At 39.5% G+C, this 21,754-nt stretch overlaps 1 protein-coding gene across 1 annotated transcript in view; it reads left to right on the forward strand.

Annotated features, from left to right (window-relative positions):
* nAChRalpha6 (nicotinic acetylcholine receptor alpha6) overlaps positions 1 to 21,754 on the forward strand; it is a 253,207-nt gene that overhangs the window by 133,308 nt on the left and 98,145 nt on the right. The window contains exon 7 of the mRNA XM_018543183.1: positions 6,329 to 6,509. Within this exon, the coding sequence (XP_018398685.1) occupies positions 6,329 to 6,509 (181 nt within the window). The remainder of the gene's footprint in view (positions 1 to 6,328; positions 6,510 to 21,754) is intronic.

Consider the following 21,754-nt stretch of genomic DNA (forward strand, 5'->3'; position numbering starts at 1 on the left):
TTTAAAAAAAAAGTATTACTGGATTACTGGATAGTTATATTAACTCTATCTAGTAACTGAAAAATAAAACTATTGAGGATCAAAATGTATAACGGTTTGTCTGCGTACAAGAGTTACACAATCTCCATTTACTGAATAAAAACAGAACAGTAAATGGACTGTGGTGATATTTTAACTAACAATAATAATAATACTAGACAATAATTGGACAAATATCTATACAAATTACATATATTTTTACTATGAAAATTACTTCGATCACTAAATTAAACTTTTTGAAGTTCTTCCATTTCCTACACAATATTGTTTCGATTAAAAAGAGTACAGTAACATGAGATAGTGACTATAAATTCGTGTCTATAAAAACTGCATATCTATCAGGTAAAAAACTATTAAATTAGTTATACTAATTACTAAAACAAGATGTATAATAATAAAATTAAGTTACAGTTTGAAATAAAAAAAAAAAGGAACTCTCTAGAAAAAGAAAGGAAAACAACTCTAACTATAATTTCGTTAAATAATATAAAATTTGCGTATGCATTATATTTTCAAATAAATACTCGTTGCAAATTCAAAGACCATTGGCTTTCTAAAAATCTAAAATCTAATATCTAAAATCGATTAGTTCTTTGTTGAAATGTACTTTTCTTTTCGCTATTTCATTAAAGGCGATTTTATTGAGATATAAATAATTTTTACAAGCCGTTGCGCATCTCGATACTGTGCCGTTTTTGGAAAAAATGTTATACCGTCTCGTTAGGGAAATTACTGAAGGCTTATTAGAGCTTATTCATCGTCTGTAGAAGTCATAGAATCTCTTCTCTTGGATTAGCTGACTGCATGGTGAAAGAGCCCTCTTGTAGGGCAAGTTCTTAATTACCTCTGAGATAATTATCATTCTACTTTTTTTGGCTGATCTCGTTCACCTGGATTATCTCAAATCGGTTTTAAGTAGCTCCATCCCACTTATATTTTTTCAAGATACACCTAGCATTTCGGTGCATCGAAGAAGGGGCGGGATGCTCGTTACTCGTGGAACAAAAGAGGGTGGCTGCCTACTATCCAGGGCGCGCGACTTACTTGTTGCTCACAACACCGGAGCGTACTCCTCTCATGAATATCGCGACCCACGAGGGACGACGTACTGCGTGAGCGAGAACTCGCGGACGAAGAGGGAATGAGGCACAGAGGCGAAATATAGAAACCGAGGGGGTGGGTCAGTGATTCTCGAGGACAGAATTTATCCCGAAAACCTGACAATAGGCACCGCAGTGGGATCCGCCTTTGTTCGACATGGAACAATCGACGAAAACGCCCCTCAGAATTCATGAACGCGGCAACGCGTGGACTTTGACGCACACCGGCACAGCTGTAGGATAGAGCTCGCCAAAGGAAGAGGAAGCTAGAACGGTTCGATAAACATTGTCCTTTAATCCCGCTGGACCGTGTTTCATTCTCGAAGCCCATCGCCGAATATCCTTTCCGCTCCACTATTCTGATTCACGTCAATTGCTGTTTTATTTACTCTCCCGCACTTTGATTATCGCCAGTCAATCATAGTCGATATGTAATCGCTTCTGGCATTAACGTATGACTATAGATGAGATCCACTTGATGCTACAAATGCTCGATGCATGTGATTGATCAATGGGGAGAAAGAATTTTACTAATTCACCGATTAAAAAACGCTTCGAAGTATTTATAGCGTCAAGTGGAGCCTACGTAAACGCAAATACATCAGTACGTAACTTTATTATTTTATACTTAGCTAACTATTATTTTATTCATACATTTTATGATAAAATATTGAAAATTATTTTAATTAATATTTCAAGATGATGATTTTCAATCTTTAAATTAATATTAATTGACAATCAATTTTCTAATTGAACCTTTTGCCCCTTTAGATACCCGTGTTAATTGAATAACTTTGAAGTTACAATTTCTAAAAGAAACTGCCATTAATTAAACTATTCCTTTTAACGTACATAAAAACAACAATTTACAAAATCAATAAAATTCCACTTTGATAGTAAAAGATTAATTTAAATTTCTGTCAGCATTTAATTAAAGCTTTGAAGAACAAAGTTTTTCTTTTATTCTCTCAAGCTTTAATTCACCGAAAGCGTAAATTTAAGTGTCCTCATTAAAACCACTATTTTTCTTAGCTTCTGTCCTCTAGTAGTTCTGTTCTGCGAACATTGGAATGACATTCGACGGTTCTTATTCGCCCTGCGCAAATTCACCTCCACTATTGTTATTTCGAAGGTTCAATTCACACAGACGTTCTTTCCATTCGGAAATTGAGGTGTTCAAGATCGGACGTTTCGTACAAACATTTGCCGTTACTCGGGCAGAGGTGCTTGCTTAGAGAATCAAATAGAGTACATAAGCCTCTCACAAGTTACGTAACATCACATTGGTGAGACACCATTCTTTCTTCATTTCTTTTCTTCGCGTGGCTTTCCTGCTCACTCCTCCATCGGATTTTGGGATGGCTCTAAGCTTCAGATAAATAGAGATATGTGCACCCCTATTACCGTGCGCCAACTATCTTGAATAGTAGTAAAATCCATCTCATCTATGTTGCGTTGCTGCGGAGTAATATTATATAATATCTTCTTTGGTGTCTTCTTTTCATTTTATCTTACTTGTTGTGATATCACGTTTTCCACTAATCAAATATGCCAGATCAGTACGATATGAGTATATATTAGGCCTGTTCAATTTGAGCTCCAGAGCCAAAACGCAAAGCCAATGAAGCAAAAAAATTAATGTGAGTAAGATTTCATGGATTGTAAAATGTTGATAAGCGTCGTTCGGACGCGTTACAATCTCCGAAATATTATCTATATTGATTTTTTTGCGTTAGTATATATATGTTTGAATAAATTAGAATTACCGTGATTTAGCTGCTAACTACAAAAATTATGTTTTACGCAACTTGCAACTTGTAAAGAATATCGTGGTAAACTTTAAGGATGTATAATACTCATTTTTACAAATGTGTATGTTAATATTTATACTTTAAATAGTTTAAATAAACTATACGTATAAAAGTTTTGTGTTTATAATATTCTGTTTTTATTGGTTTATTAATTTTATTTATTATTATTATACTTTTAATTGCCATAATACTAAAATTTAAAAAATAATGACAAAGATCTTAATATCTTTCTGTTTTTTTTATACAAGTACTTTAAGTATTCAAAATGATTTATACAAAGTTTTATTGCAATGCAGAGATTAATTGTTCTGTAAACAAATAATTTTATTTATTTACAGAGCAATTAATTTCTTCATTGCAATGAAACTTCATATAAATCATCTTAAATACTTAAAGTATTTACTATAAAAACATTGAGATCTTTGTCATTATTTTATAATACTTTATAATATTTTATAATACTTCCATACATTCTCATAAAACAAATTTAAAAAGGTACTATGTCTGATTGAAGTAACTTTTTAGCTAGGTTTCAAACTGCTGCTATATAAAATTTTTCATTACTTTTATTTATGAATATGATCTAGAATAATCTGTAATTTTTTCGGACTTTTTTACTATTTTGTAAATATGCGTAACGCATCCTTAACTCACATTGAATAATCTTTTGCTTCGTTTCACATTGTGCTAAGCGACCCATACCAACACGATGAAAAGATTTCGCGTAACGACAGTTTGTGGCATGCATGGAACTTCCTTATATTCTTAGCCGTCCTATCCTGGGCAAGTACTTAATGTCGAACAATCGTTAGGCATTCAGGTACTTGATTTCTCTTCGAGCGGAAACTTTGCGGCCGCTGTTGTCGTAGGGTCGAGAGGTATTAACGAAAACTTTCGCAAATTCACGGAAAGTTTATGATGGAACGGTATCGAGTGCAATGCAACGTCGAGCTAAATTGTAACTTCCATTACACGGGATTACGTTAAGTTACATCAAGAGTGTCGTAACTTTCTTGATACAACGTATTCCTCGTCAATGATAATGGAAGCGCGTGCTGTCGTATATTACTTACCGTACTTCATTAAAATTTCCATTCGGCAAACAGCGCGTACATCGCTTCTAAAAGAATAAAAAATGAACGAACTTTCACCTTTATCGTCTAAGAAAATTCTGTGAAATCATATCGGAGATAAATCGAGATCGTGTTGTCGCAACTCGATATAATTGACACTCCTGTCAATAATGTGTCGGAAACGATCTGTCATTCCCGCGATAATCCAGTCAGAATATCGCCATTAACCTATATATTAATGCGTCCCTTGATGTCGTTAATTAGCCCCTTACAATTCGATCATTAAATTCCGTGTCGTTATCGCGAATTCTATTGACCAGGTCGCCGATAATGTTGGATGCCACGTGTGCAGTTTCTCACGATTCTGTTATAAATTGCTGTAGCCACGCTGTAATATTTTCTTCGTAACTAATTAACATTCGCATAACAACATATCATCGCAATAATGGCCACGAAACGCCGTCTGTAGTAGTTGTATTCCAGCGTATCGCGCATTCCTCACATACATCCAGAAACAAATGCGGCAACGGGATAACGAAGTTCTCTGTAAAAGAGGAACAACGATCGACAAAATCCAATGCCCGGTACTCGCTGCAACACGGTTTCGTTCCGTCGTGCACGAACGAGATTAATTAGCCGGACACACTTTTTGGACGAAATCCCGTTTCTCGTTAGTCTTCATTAGCCACACAACAACGACGACAATGCCGCTATCCATAACGCGCCGGAATGAACGTACATTAGAGAGAGCGTTCGACCGGTTTTTCAGACCGGTCGATATCGTAAGCCTATTTTCCTTGATATTGGGTCGCACGCGCACGAATTCGATTAAAACACGCGTTAATCGACGTCGAAAGAGAGAATATACGTCATTCTGTTCCGTGATCTGGGACAAATGGCAAAACATACAAAACCGACAGGACCGTATTTAATATCTCACCGCGAATAAACGGACGAACGCCGCAAGATCACGTACGAAGATCATGACGCAAGATAACAATTAATACAATGGCGTTGAAAATTCAATTCTCCGATGAAATTAATTAACTTTATTCTCCAAAGGGAGAATCACCGAAGCGCTCCTTTTTCCCGCCACCCTCTCACCGTCCTGTCTTATCCTCTTCGTTCGTTCTCCATTTCGCGATAACGTGTAAAAGTAGCTAGAAGCGCAAGGGCTTTAATGATACTACGGCATCGATTTTCGATTGGCGAGAATGACATCCTCGAAACCTTCGACAATACCGATGCCGCCTTCTCGTAACGACTCTGAGAGAACATTAACGACGCCAACACATTGCTTTCACGAGCACCTTCGCGAGCATCAATTGCTACAACTAGGTTGTCTCGCAGGTCGTCTAATATTCGATTTACCTACACTGAACTGGGTATAGTTCGCGTGACAACATAAAGGATGCCTCAGCAATTTATTAGTATATATTTCCTAGAGGAATAGGAATATCCTTTTCGCGTAGTCCTTGTATTTGCTTCTCTTATCGTACATCCGAAAACTTAATAAGCCGCTACGCTAAATAAATATGTCATAAAGATTCGCGCGCGCAGGATCCCTGGTTCCCAGGACCAGCACGAATATCCGCTTTTATCCCTTAACGCTGTTTAAGTGGCCGATTCGAATTATTCTTAAGGGATTAACACGAACTGGCTCGCAGTATCCTTTCTCATCCTCTTTCTCTTCCCTTTCGTCCTTTCTCTTTTTCATCGCAATTCCGGGTCGCGTTTAAAGAGCCCATCGTAAAAGCGCTCCTAAACGGTTTGTATTTTCATGAATAATAACATTCGCTAGTGTCCTCTGTTTTATCGTTCTTCTTCATTTTCTTATCTTATTATCCATTCAAAACGTTCTATGTGTGAAAGATACAGCCAGATATTGTAATTTAGATAAGTGGCGAAATACAAGCCATAACATGCGTTCGTAAAGTGAAACAATAAAGTTCGGTAATCTCAGCATTTCTATCCGCGCTTGATCTTGAATCTGTTAATTTTTTTCGTGTAAGACAGTGTCTCTAATGGATATTACAGTGTCACAAGAAAATGTAATTAGAACGGAGAAATTCCCTCATGCTTCGAATATCCCATCCATCTCCTTACTTTCGGAGAAGCGCGACATCCGCGTGACGTTCTCCGTTTGTCAATATTCTTCGTGCGAGATCTTGCCGGCGACAGTAAGAACTGACGGCCCCGCTCTATCATACGGTGATTAAAGAGACGCGCTATTAAACCGACCGCGAAACGATCACGATTGACGACTGACGAGGGTAATTAATGGAAGTATGATATGAAACGTTAGTGCGGATGAGGGTTTCGACGGGACGTACCAAACAAACGTGGTGGTCACGCATAACGGCAGTTGCCTGTACGTCCCTCCGGGCATCTTCAAGAGCACATGCAAGATAGACATCACTTGGTTCCCCTTTGACGACCAACACTGTGACATGAAGTTCGGATCCTGGACCTACGACGGCAACCAGGTACACTACTGTCTCCACTTACACACCGACACACGCTCAATACACACCGAGAGCACCAAGATTATTATCGATCCCTTGAATTCTTCCGAATGAGCTACACGCGCTTTTACTCGGGTAAACCGGAAGCGAAGGGTGAAAGAGGGCGAAAAACCATGAAATGTGGCGGTCCTAAGTGCAGTCGATGTCACCGCCGTGCGCGGTGCGACAAAGGGAAAGGTCTCACATTTTCACGATTACAATCTTCGGAAAGTCTGCCACAAAAATTTTCATTTCCCATACGTGATGATAGCAATATGATATAAAATCTTAATAAATTTCTGATTATCCTATCCAGTACAGATTTTCCGAATATTACGAATTTGAAGTCAATTTGCATTTAATGTTTCTTTACTGGAAATAAAATCGATCTTTTTACAATCAGTCGTGATAATATATGTTGGCTAATGCAAAGTATAAAGCCATTTCAAAGTTAATAAAAAAATTTATAAATTCTTTTTATTTAATATCTTTTTAACTTATCCACCGCTTGAGTCTATATATATAATATAAATGGTTGTAATTAAAGCCAAATAAATATTTAAATAAATATTTATATATTTATATGAATTTTTGTACATTTTTCTAATACGGCATATCCGGGAATTAATAAGTAATTAGTTCGTTGTCGAAATCGTAACGATAAAAACGTACCTCAATCGCGGCTTTCGCCGCTTAATTACCGTCCAATTACCAATTACGGGTGCACATCTCGTTCTCGTTTAACGAGCTCGCGGCCAAATTTCAGTGCAGAAAACTACCGAGAATTATCCCATTGGCGTCTCACCGTTCCACGGCGGGTGAAACAGGGGATTCTCGTGAAATCCTCGGCGCTCTATCGACGTCGCAAATGGGAGCCACTTTCGTTGTTCGTTCGCCATCAGAGATCCCTCGCTGCCATGAGAGACTCGACCTGCCTCCTACCTCGTCCCAGCCGTGACCAAAGAAACCCTATCCCGCGCCCATGACGGGCATCTCGCGGCTTCTTCTGTCCGACACAAGACTCACGAGTGCAATACACAATAGCGATGCTCCATAGATAGCCGTTCTCACGCTTCGTAGCTTCAGCTCGGATCTATATACATAATATAGGCATATATATATATGATATATAGCATTACATGTTACACACGTACGACACACGTATCACACGCACCGTTTTCTGTAAATGTGTGAATTAGATCGAGTGCCGCGTGAGGAAAGAGATGAAAGTAAAATAGGGAAGTGTCAGGGATACCCAGCACTCCAGAAGAGAACATTCGTCGCGAGGATTCTATCCTACCGTGCGTTTCCAACGTTTTTCGTTACTTTTCATTTGCATTGAAAATTTCGGTTGAATCTTCTTTTGAGGCACTTTTACCGTGACAGGTCCGTCGAGGTAGAAGAAGGACATCACTTCACAAATATCAATCGCGATTACTATTTAATATCCTTCGATCACAAAGCATATAATCAATTTTATATATTTTATTGCGCAAAATAGATCGAAAGCACTAATACACTATTTTATGCACACGTTAAATTATGCAGCATGCGAGATGTCGATTAACATGCGGAAATATGCTGATGGCGCACGGCTTAAATCGTTGGATTCGATCGTGCCCTGTTCAATTATTTCCAAATTGCGGGTTACTTGAGGTGATCACCGTTAATGGAGCGATTTCCTCGCACTATTATGGAAACGCTATTTCCATGCGTCGAACCGACGACATCAATTCTATAATGTCAGAAAGCACGTGGTTACTCTCTCTCTGCTCGATCGTAATTACTTTGTCGCATAAATTTCTTGACAGTCCATGAACCACATTTATTACTTTCCACTGTCAATTACATTCAACGTTTCCCAGAGAAAGAAATGATCGAGATGAAATGTAACGTTTTATATATCACATTTTGACAAAAAGATTGAGAAATAAAATTGAATCGTTTTAATTATGTACGACACAAGAGAGATAACGTAAGAGTTAGTTTGCTCCGCACGTCACTTTATTTTATATTATTAAACGCGAGTTTATAGATTTATTTAGATGCAATTTTGAATTTCGAAATTCGAGGATGAAATTTTGTTAAACTAGCTCTACTCGATTATATCTGAATTGCGGACAACCCGTGACGACCGTAGTTAATGGAACGATCTCAACACACACTCGTAGATTGTGTCGCAGATACTTCAACGTGCGTTGTCAATGATAATTACATCCGCGGCGCTACATAAATTGCCGTTGCTTGCTTCTAAAGCGAGCAATTCGCTACACGTACAATAATACACAATGTACTTTTCCCAATCTCGTGTTACAAGATAATTATCCTCGATAGTCTTTCTCTTATAACGTTCTTCGCGATAATAATCGCGACATTTACACTCGGACATTTCCGTGCCGAAGAAAATTACATAGAGAGGATTTTGTCGGAGTGAGGAAGATATTCATCTTTGCTTCTTTGTCGTGACTTAATCGCCCGTAAGTTCTCTCATCAATTATCAAATTATCAATTATCAAAGTTCTATGCAAAATCCTCATTTAATTTCGGGGCTGCATAAGTTCCCCCCTTAATATCTACTTAATCTCAAATTTGAAACTGGCGGTCTGCCAACGTGTGAATAATTTCAAGTTTTAGGTTCGTACAAGTTGTCGTTATTTTTGCACGTTCAACTATCAAATTCGCATTGATATAAAACATTGATAAAGTTTGACGAGATGCAGACCGGCGCAATCTCTCAGTGAGATGCCGCTTCTCTCCATTACGTAAGCGATAAATTTTGGCGTCGGCATCCTCGTGTCCGTCGTAATGTGTGTAGAAGCCGCGTTGGTACAGCAGATATTAGGCGTATACGACCAGGCGTCGCGCCTAATTCGCGACGTCGAGTTTGTCGAGCTCGTTCCCACGGCGCGTAGTTTGCAGGCCGCATATAAACGCCAAATGTTAAATTCATTTTACTTACGACCCGGCCTCGACACTTCGCCACGTCCGTGACAGTTTCCAACCCCTCGAGACCCTCGCACAAAGAACTATTCACGATCAGAGAGTAGTGGCACGCTAGTTCATTCTGTCGCTCGAAATCACTCCTTGACGCATAGAGTTAACGAAAATCAACAAAATTTCATATTTTATTACGCGTAAATCTGCCTGACTTAAAGAGAAGCTCCGTTAGCAATCTAATGCATTTAATTTAACAATTTCAATTTAACGTGACTCTTGAAATTATTTTATTTGATTTTATTTTATGCCTTGTGTTCGATAACGATGCATGAAATCACAATGTCTTAGTTTAGAAAAATCTTACCAGAAATATTCAAGCGCGATGCATAATTTATTAATTTTTAACATTCTCGTTTTAGCCGTCACTTAGTGATATGATAGCAGAAAAATTACATGTACTATTATCCTTTCACGACAGGATTTCTCATATAAGAAATTTTATATCCTCCTGACATACAAAAAGACATCTATACACAACATTTAACACATGGACTGTCCGATACTTTCATTGCGACATATTTTACGATTCACGAGCGAGAAAGAATCATAATTTATGATAACGATTTATTGAAGCGCAACACTGGTGAATCATGTGACGATTGGGTAGTGCTGGATCATAAAGCAAGCTGAAAATGACAAATCGTGATTTTCCGTTTGTCGCTAATGCACCGTATCAAAAGCTCAACGAATGTTCACTAACCGATGGATAACGCACTTATCACGGCGACAAAACGTGCGAAAATGAGAACAAAAGTATCACACGCATGCACGCATATATAAAATTTTTAACGAATCATCAGTAAAATTCATTGTTAGTACTATTATTAAAATTTAAAAGAGATATTTTTATCGAAGCAAAATCATTCAAATCGAAACTAAATCAATCCATCATATATATATATGTACAGACGTATTTTTGATTTATTTGAATATTGTTATTTAAACAACCAAATAAATGTACATTACAGAAAAAATATTGGAATTAAAAGTAATAAAAATTAATACGCATAATTTTTACGGTATTTTACGCTTATGTTGTATTTTGTGATAATTTCTCGATTCATCGACGTTATTGATTTTAATATAATATCAAAATCATTAAGCGCACGTGGCGGCTTTGTCGCACGCTTTGATGATAAATAAGGTGCATGCTTTAGCATTCTTATAAATTGCGCGTCGAACTATTTCCTCGCTGTCACTGCCGATAAATTTATAAACACTCCGTCATTCTTCTTTGTTCTCCTAGCTTTAATACGGCCGACGTCGATAAGACTAAAAAACTGCCATTGCTTTTCAGACGGGGGCTATCTCGCGGGCAATAAATAATCCTCGTACTTCCGCAAAGCAGTCCTGGTTTCATCGATTTCCAGCGGGCAATAAATTTGGTCATTATTTGTCTAAATGCGTGTGAAGTTCCTCGTGTCATTTCGCGTAACGTCCATTTACCTCTTAATTATGGCACAGACAGAATTTACCGTGGTACATAAATATTTCAGATTCAGCAGTTTAGATATTCGCAAGTCAATCATTTGCAATTTAGATATTCGCAAGTCAATTATTTATCTTTATAATTTGTAATTTATAACTGAATGTAATAATAAATACATTTGAGAAGTCGTATTTTCAAATCAATTTTTGTTTGCAAATTGTACGATTTCCGTAAGAGTTATTTTTACAACAACTAATATCTCTACGTGCACAGAGATTTCAAGTGTTTTAATGTATGCAACGATCGTGTCGCGCACTCTTTAAGAAACGATCGAACTTAATACAATTTACATGTCCGCAGGTAAAATCAGTTTTCCAATAAATTTCGCGTTTAAATAATAAATAATTTCCACTTTCGTACCTTTTTCCCTCCGCGGTGTATCGCCGTCATCATATCGCATATAATAAATTGACGGTAAAATGCTTACGTATTAGTTCATCGAACTTTGTCACCGACCGAAAGGCAAACTCGATAATAATGGAATCTTAATGAGGGATCAATGTCTTTCGAATCACCGTTGATCGTACCGGACGGACCAGAGTATTATTAGCGGCTCTCATAAAACGTTCATGGGACGGGAACGATTTTTCGATCGATGCTTGCCTTTAATAACGAGGACGTCGGACGAGATGACGGCGCATATCTGTCCGCCGCCGAAATCGATCACTCTGTCGAAGTATTATTATTATGCAGTTCTTTAAATTTTTCAAACTGTTTCGAACAAAAGCGTACCTTTTTTTTATAGACAACGCCGTCGCTTTGCGCCCAAAGCATTTTATTAAACTCACACCGCAGATAAAGTCCAACGGGGGTTTCTTTTAAATTACATTCACCATTAAGTTCAGTTCATTTTAACTTCACGCTCATTTTAGCTTCACAACGGGTTCATGCTCAGTAATAACATCGCCGTAATCATTTGTCATTATTTACACTTGTATACACAAGTTGCTTATTCGTTGTTTGCGCAAGTTAACTATTTTATTAAATCGGATTTAGATGGCTTTGTTACTTCAAAAGTGATCATTCAAAAAATTTTCCAAAAAAAGAGAAGAATTGTTTTTCAACTTGAAAGAAAACTATTCTTGATATAAAGTCAAATGTCATTTTTGTCATTTTCGTTTCACAACCCTTAAAAGATTACTCTATTTGAATTGTGATGAGTTTTTTTAAACCATTCTTTTTATGACGATTTTTTCAGTAAAGTTCAGTTAATTCATGTTTATGACTGATAGGGTAATATTTATTTAACTCGTTCAAGGTAATAACTTAAAAATTACATTTTTTTAGTCGTGTCACTTTGGAAGTAAAAGAACAATATATCTTCCTATCTCGACGGCGACGGGGATTGTCCGATTGTACTCGTAAAAACGGATCAAATATAAACGAAGAATCACGTTGTCGACTCGATGCCCGCGCATAAAAATTTAGTTTTGCTCCGATAAACAAATTTATTTATTCAACTCGCAGTAACAACTCAACGCGCAGTTAATGGACGGGCGTGGTCTCTATGCCGCAGAGACGTGGCAACGTTTTACGAGGCGGGCATAAACATTTACTGTTTCCGACGGATATTCGTTGGTGCGCGTTTTATTTGCGACAATAAAATTTTGATTTTTCACACGATGCCTGTCTACATTTCGCAACAAGGCCGCACGATGTTAAATCGGCTTTTTATCGACACATTAATTCGATCCATTTTTCACTTTTTCTTTTTCAAACGTTTTATTCTAATTGCACACTAAATCGAATTAATCGTGAATCTTCCTTCGGAGTGCTGGGACTTGTTTGATGAACACAATCAAAATAATTTTGCAACCACGTCACGAGCGCAATCTGAGCACACTAATTGGCTATAGCTATGTTGAATTTTATATAATGGTGTCGACATATATATTTAACCTTCCTACGTAGAGGAAGGCGCTATGATGGGCTGATGTCGCTTGCCGGTGTTACTTTGCTTTCACGGGCTTTTTCTTCGAGTATCAAACGAGAGCTTTCGCTATTATATATACATATATACATACATAGGTATATACGATGAGGAGTACGGAAGTGAAATAATGAGAAAGGGAAGAGAATGGGGAAAGAGTGAAACGACAAAAAAAAAAAGAATGGAGAAATAGAGAAAACAATGGAAATGACAACGTGGTGATTTCGGGATGAATATATGCATATACACATATTACCCTCCGTGTTTCCCCGTGCGAGAAGAAAAAAAAATACAGACATATAGAGGGTTAGGATGATCGCGAAATACACAACCTACTCAAACTATATACTTATACATGGTTCACACACATATACATCGACGAGTCAAAGCAGGGTACCACGTGATTATGTCTGAGCTGGGAAACAATTTTGCATGGAGCACATTCCACGCCGTTCTACTATCGACTCCGCACCGATTATCCTTCGTCCTCCAGCTTCCTTCTTCGAATAATCGTCCTCTCGACTCTGTCTATTATAATTCCTTCTCCTACTTCCTGACTTCCAAGTTGAGTCTCCTTCCCGTCCTTTTATTTTTTTTTTTATTTTTTTATTTTACTACAATTAAAGACGCATGCTTGTATGTATAAACGCTTCATATCTATTCGATATCTCTAACGATCTTTCTATTTCCCACCTTTTACCGCTTCGACAATTTCTCGTGCATGTAACGGTGATCTCTGCTGCGCATGACGTGCATATCTTGTCACGACGATAACTCGTAGCTAGAGGAAGGTGAGCCTGTTGTGCACTTCGCGTTGTGTATTCCGCTGCTTCGGAATTAGTTCAAATCGAAGCTGGATAGTATTCAAGTATTCAGTAGTTTGTTGACAAGCGTTAATGAGGAATGTTGCGAATATATCGAGAGATGATAGAACTCTTTCGAGCGTTTAATTTAGATTTTTTTTCAAGCGTTGAACTATTAAAGAGAAAACATTTTACTTACCGTTTGTTACCGAGATATCCATTTTTTTACAAGCTATATCAAATTCTTATCAGCTGATTTTTCACGTAGAAGTATTGCTTCTTATATCTTTTTTACTGCGAGGATAGATATCAATGTCTGATCATATATCGACCTGTATCACTTGGACAGAACGGTAATATCAATCTCTCAGATATAATATACGATCGAATAATGAGTGAAGAGTCTGCTATTATTGAGCGAAGCCACACCTTCCACACTCTAAGGAAACGTTCATTGATTCAACGCTTAATCAAATAATCGGTGACGCGACAGATTGCCTAATATAATTTTTACATCCAGGAAGTACGTATCTAAAAGCATTTTAATCACAGTTCGTTTAATTCCGTAATATTACAAATTACCAATGTAAAATGACGCCAATTATCAAAATCTATAACGCGAAGGCTGCCCGATGAAAGAATTACGTCGATCGGGAAAAAAAAACGATCAAAGGAGAAGAAATTAATGCCCCTCTTACTCGTGTCGATGGCGGATTACGAAAGTGCTCGCGCGTAATCCGTGACTACGCACCACTTTACGTAATCGCGCTAGTAGCAGTAGCAGCAGCAGCAGCCAAGGATCACTTTCCTCTCGAGTCGATTTATCCGAGGCGAGAGAGTGAGGGAGAAAGAGAGAGAGAGAGAGAGAGAGAGAGAGAGAGAGAGAGAGAGAGAGAGAGAGAGAGAGAGACAGACACCTCGCTAGCGTTTATCCGACGGGATAACTGACGACGACATTCCCGTTCCATGCAATTTTCCGGTCGCTTCGTCATCGCCAACGCTTCCGGCCATTTCGTTTATGAACAATTTGCAAGGACTCCTCCCGGCCCTTTCGTGCCCCCCCCCCCCCTCTCTCTCTCTTTCCCTCTTTCTTTCTACCACTTCTCCTCTCTTCCCCTCTCATTTTCTCTTTCTACAATTCAGCTTTTCTTCATCCCCCGGATTTTTTATTTCTCATCTTGCCCGAGCAATTTCTCCTTATCGGTTTACCGATGCGAATACGTCTATGCGCGTTTTGGCTACCGCCCAAAGATCAAATCATTTACAATCTGCCGATCCACTAGTGAAATCCAGACTGAACTTCTCCTATCTTCCGTGGAGTCGATAGCCGAGTGACGTCTCCGTGCCAGCGACAGGCGAGTCCCCATTCTTGAGATTCTCCGTCCTGGTCGTACGCGTACTTCGATCCGACACCCACGAAAGCTAATTCCCGATCGATCGTCGTGCCAACCACCCCTGAAACGCTTCGATCCGTTGACCTTTTTCCTAATTGGCAATTCACAGTAACGTGCATGTATTGCCAATAATTTTCGTTCGACTGCCTGACAACATTCGGCCAATACAGTAGAATAGTATATCATCAATATAGTCGTATAGATAATTACCTGGATTTCGTAATTACAGATTACGCGACAAGTGTTACCAGCATTTAATCAATAATGTTTCTATAAAAGCTTTTTCAAGTATCTCTATATTAAAATATAGGATATGTACGTAATTTTCATTTAAAACACAATATTTGTAATGCACAAGTATATTTTGTATTTTAACGGAGCACATAATAATATTACGTGTCTTTTGTATTTAAAACTCGAAAGATTGAAAGTTTTTTGTATTTTTAATTAAATAATAAGGTTGATTATTAATTTTTGAAATACAAAATACTTTTATATGCTCTTATGAAATACAAAATATAAAATGCAATTGTCCCACAAATATTGTTTTTCAAATAAAAGTATTTGAAATACATGTCCCCGGCCCTGCTAAAGTACTCAATTTAACGTCGGATTCTCCGAGAAATTATTAGCAGAAAAAAAAATGTAACTTGTGAGTAAGCTCTATCTTACGGCGACCGTGTTTCCTCACATTTTACAACGTTGTAAAGTATCGTTGATAAGCTAGTCGTAAATTTCCGCGACAGATATGAAAGATAGAATAGGGATCGAGCCAACGTTAGACCATCGTCGTCGTTAATCGCAAACTATTATCTATAGGTGATCGTAAACTGAGTTTATCCTTAGTCTGTTCCACGGCAAATGGACAATACAAATCAATGAACCGCTGACTGTGCGGATCAAGATATGCCGCGTACACGTGGTCGTATACGAAACTCATACACGTACACCATAGAGAGAATTATCGAGGGAAAGGGACGAACAGTAGGATTAATTGAATATTGGATTCAAGTTCACACCTGTGAATAACACATCCGATAATCGGCCAAACTTCACTCACTTGATAGATCGTCAACACGAATTACAATCTGCTGGTAATACTTTTCACACCGCGATCTTAACAACAATAATTACGAGTCTGCTTCGAGTTTAGTTTACAGGACACTTGATAGCGAACTTGCTATACGAGAAAGAATTAATTATTAACGCATAGTGGAAATAATGGATTTTTATCGAAAGAAAATTGTCGCGTACAAGAAAAGTTTAATTTTAAAAGCTTAAATATCTCTGTCTTCATTTTGTTCTGATTCACATGAAGGCACCATGCATAACACCTACTATAACAACACTATCATTACATAATATGACAACTTAGAGGGACACGGATCGAATCGATTGTTGATCGGAAAAATTAAAGACTACTGTACTGGAATAAAACTATAACGGAGAATCCAAAGGATGAGTACTCGCTGAACAAGCTTAGGCTAAGTTCGCGTTCACTTCGCGCATATCAGCGTGCCCTCATCTTTACCGAGAGATTCTTGTCGTTATCGTTAAAACGAGACGGTCATTCAAAACGATCGATCTCTTCGATACAGCAAATTAATTATTTTAATGTGACAAGCGTGTTTTCTTTACCAAAAATACATTTTTAGTGTCCTGCAAGTGGAAATATCAAATATTATAAATTGCCTAAAGATCTTTAATCTTACTTGTCGATGTTATTTGTTATACAAAACATATGCTAATTATGTGTTTATCACGTCGACCAGGATAAGCTGGCGTGAAAGAGCCCTGAACTGAATACGCAAATATTCATAGCGCCATATCGTTTTCATAGTACACATTATATACATATCGGAAGAGCGATATCGTAGTTGCCGCAATAATTTTGCATTAATTCGACTCGCGCGTAAATAACATGCAGATTGGTGTACCTTTATTAATTATGCGAAGACCGATAAATTGAATCCATACGTAAGTCGATTGTGCGTGCAACGTCAAACCGTAAAATTAAAGCCGTAACTCCCGCTAATGGGTCTTACGTTTTTACGAGGAAAAGAAAGGGAGAATAGTATCTGTTATTCGATTATTTAGAGCCAACCGGATTTACACGCGCCTCGCAAATTACGAACTCGCGCGTGTCTAATCTTCGCTAAGCGCCGTAACACGTCAATAAATATTCGCGCGTATGTTGATCGGCGGCTTGCGGTTTCTGCTACACGTACACGTAGATATGGTGGTTGTGCCACATGACGGTTTCTTGTTGCCAAGCGACACAAGGCGCACGTTTCTCATGCCACTTGCATTCGCGAATGATAGACTGCGAATAATTTCGCAGATTTTCATTCGTCGCCGCTCCCTGTCGTATCATCCACATTCACTCCGCGTGAAATACGCTTCAACAAACGATGTTCCCACGGTAATTCAGCCGCTCGTCGTTCACCCTCACCTCTACCCGCCCCCCCCCCCAACGTTCATTTTGAAAATTCAAAGGGCAAAGAAAATTTCAGATGCGAACCTATTCAAAGATCAAGATAGGGAGAATGCAAATGGGCAAGTGCACTCAAAGCTATTCGCCGCAGGTATAGGAAAATTGTCGCAAAGTCTCGTTTAAAGCGAGAGATTCTCCAAGTGTCATCTTCTCTATATGCACCATAGAGAAGTTATTCCTAATTGGGTAATATTCCGATAGGAATCGCGGAAGTTTGCCGCGAGACCGCAGCGTGTTCCCCGTGTATTGACGATAACGATAATCTTCCCGTTCGCGCGCATGGCATAAATTGAACGAACGGCCGGGAAAACGCCTGAAACAAAAGTATAATCGGCTGACAAAGCAAAGCGGAGTAAAACAAAATTGCGATATACGAGGGACATAAAGTCGAAAAATTCCATTCCGCGCGGCGGGTGTCATTTTTAACATTTCTAATCGAGTTGTGACGTGCGACGTACAGTTTTGCGGGATAGGACGACAATAAAATTTTTCTCCGCCTGGACGAGGCTAGACGTTGGGAAATAAACGAGGTGCTCGATACCTGCCTTTCACCTGTTGCACGTGTGTGTTCCTGCCAGCGCCGCGGTGTGCAACGACATTTCTCCCTGAAGCATCCCTGAAGAATCGATTCCTTCGTCCCCCGCACTATGTCTCGCGTTTCCCGCGAGTACTCCTTCGTTCCCTGTCGCGTATCCCTACAGTCGTCGATGCGTCGCGGTATCGCGTCCTCGGGATATGGCGGCCGTCCCCACGACTGTCGCGGGATTTTCTGTTATCGGAATTTATTCCTCGTCGAGACAAGACGGACGGTCGCAATCGGCCCATTTGACTGCAGCGAAATACGTTTTCTCTCGATCGCCTCGAATTGAAATCCCGGGGTTAGTAAATCATCGGGATGCGAGTTGCGGACATTTATTTTGAGCAGCTGGTATTGATCGGCACCACGAGCACTTTCGATTTGTCTATATCATTGGTAGAGATTGACGCTAAGAATCAATAGTTTGTATTTTTAGTTTGCGTTAAACGATAACTTTACACAGGCAGGATTTTATTTTATTGTAGAAGGTATAATATATATATATATATGTTAAATAAATATCGGTATTTATATTGAGCATACAATGTATAAATACGCTGTATAATGAAATTTATTTTGGTTTGAAAACAATAAGATGATGATAATGATACTATCTCGAAATAAAGATAAAATAAAATTACAATCTATAATTTTATGTGTCTCAACTTCCACTTGCAGTGACAACGAAAGATACACAGTTAACACAACAGGACAACGATAACGACGAAATTTCGTATCAAATCAGTGACAGTACTTATATGATCAAGAAATAAATCTTGATTTAAAGGAGAGACGAAAATAAATTATATGCAACTCATAGGCGCGAAGCGAACGCGTTTGTTCGGATGCGCTCTTACTTGCGTGCCCCTCGGCGCACTCGATCACGAATTGCAGATCAAGCTGTAATGTAACGTCTTCTACGTGAAACGTGCGGTGCGTGCGAGCTGGGGCACTCATGTAAGACCACGTGCCGAAAAGAAGAAAAGAAAAATAGAGATGTACCGACCTCTCTCGATGAATACATTAAGCTGCGTTCTTCCTATTAGCCCTTAAGTGTTACTCGACGAGAAGTTGGACATCCCCAGTTTCTCGAGGAAATCGTCCGCACACGGCTCGCTCGTGCTGTCTCGGCTCGAGTGGCATCGAGTCTCGGGGCGTCTCGTTCCGACAATCGATTAGTCGTAGAATCGCGAAATCACAGGGTCATGCGCTCGTTATCCGCAAATCGATTGCCACGCGAGCGCAGGACTGAAGATAAGGCGATTGTTCTCGCGATCGGCGCGAGGGGACCCACGAGTTAAAAGAACCGAGGCAACAAGACACGCGTCGAGGCGAGCGATTTCTTCCCTCCACATTTGCGTGTCGGACGAGAATTGTAGATCGTAAAGAATCGTATAAACTCCCAATTCTCCACGCCCATAAAGGTACATCGCAATGTCGGGCGGTGGCATTAACCGCCGCCCTTCTTTCGCAGTGCAGCATGCGGCGCGGTGGCAGCGATGGAATTTCTTTCTTTTTCTCTTCCCCTACTCTTCTTCGATTTTAATTCGATTTCGCGTGAAAAATGTGCGCTCGACCAACTGAACGAACGCGCGTAAACCTTTTGTAACGTTTATGATGCGTCGCGTGCTACGTTACACGAGCGAAATATTTCATGGACGTCACCTCTCGCGTCGTACTTTGAAAAAAAATCGAGATAACGCGTGAAGTATTGATAGATGTCGCGATTTGCGAATTTTATTTTCGAGAAATAACGTTCCATCTTCGTCCTCTCCGATTTTGCGGGATTGAAAACGTTCGCGTGAAATGAGAAAAGAGGCTTTTCTTGCATATTTTAGCGGCGTATCGATCAACGCGCCCTGCACGAGGAATCAAACGATCCGATGGGCCGTGTACACGTTGGTTGGCCCTTACCTCGTTCAATATCACGCAGAAACGACTCTCCTGACTGCGGAAAGCACAAACTGCGTACGCACGTGCGCGTGCATATATGCGCGCGCCCCGTGGAATACGATATCGCGAATTCGGTATTTACGAGCGGAACGATCGGCCGAGATTCGGTGATCAATACCGAGCTCGTTTGCGTGTTTCTCGTGCGAGTTCACTTCGGTCCTCCTGAGTGAATTCAAAATGCTGAAAAACATAGTCGGAAGTCTCGCTCGTTAAATCGCGGCTTCGTCGAGGAACCGAGCTTTATCGACCGGAACAATTCAATTGCATACAACGAGGGTCCTTTTCCTTCTTTTTCTTTTTTTCTTCTTTTTTTTTTCGTCACGAGAAATCTCTCATCGATGGCGCGACTGCGATTTTTTTTAGAAGCTTCCAATGGATTCCGGAAATGCATTTGTAGGGCTCGTTAAAGGCCGGACGGGGAGATCAATTAAAATACGGCTATTAAACACTCAATCCAATCAAGCTGAAATTTTCGACAATGCCGAGGACACCCGATACACGTTTTCGCACGCGCGCACGCACGCGTTTCGCGAAATTTACGATCGCTGTAATCCATCGTGACCTGATAGCTGCCGAAACGCGTAGCCCGTTTTCGACCTTCCGATTACGGAATCGCCGTCACCGTCGCTGCAGGTTGCACTGCCCCCATCGAAATGCAGTGTCCGAGCGCATTTCTACTACTCTGCCACATATAAACGTTGTCTCTCTATGCCGCCACCTCCGACGCACCCCGTCCTCGACTCATATCGATTACTCTCCCCCCACACCCCCATATATAACATATAAATTATATATTTGTATATTTATGCCAAACTTGAAGACTTGTGTCTATATGTCGTACACCCATACTTTGTTCGATCCATTTCGCCCTCCGTCACTCAACGAATCAACATCAACTGTTATTGATTGATATGTCTGTACAGCGTGTGTGTCGCATGTCATGTGTGTGTATATATATGTACAGAAATTAATGGCCGTTTCGTGTCGTGACGCGGCGTAGCTTGCATGCTTTCTTGACGGCGCGTAGGTGACGCGTTCCACCGCTACACGCAGATTCCCCCCGCTCCTGTCCTCCCATGTCACGTGTTCGTGTGTACGTGTTCGCGCATCAGTAAACTACAAAACAGGGATTGAAACCGGAGTAATTTTGGCGAGTTCGGATTTCGGCGCTGCCTCGATTGCGAAAATGATTTCCAAATACATATTCCGCGTTACCAGTTGCACGAGTAAGATGCACTTTTCACGTCCGAAGTACCGAGAATTGAATTCACCGAACAATTACAGCTCGCAGTTTCGATTCCTGATCACAGAGGAAACATACGCGTGTATATTTGTACATGTGTAAACGCCTGAATGTGAGTTCGTGTAAACTCGTGAATGTAAACTCGTCAATAAAGCCTCCATAGCGAATAGAGTTACATTCACATCACAACGAGCTCACAATAATCATGTATAAATTATGATGTACTGTGAAATTGTTAAAAAGGTCACATCATATTTTATTATTATTATCTTAATGTCATAGAAGTGTCAAGTGAGAGATGCAACTTTTATCACAATTACATATCGTATATAGCGATATCACAACTG

This window comes from Cyphomyrmex costatus, unplaced genomic scaffold, assembly GCF_001594065.2.
Source record: "Cyphomyrmex costatus isolate MS0001 unplaced genomic scaffold, Ccosl1.0 scaffold112, whole genome shotgun sequence".
In the NCBI taxonomy this organism is placed as follows: Eukaryota; Metazoa; Arthropoda; class Insecta; order Hymenoptera; family Formicidae; genus Cyphomyrmex; species Cyphomyrmex costatus.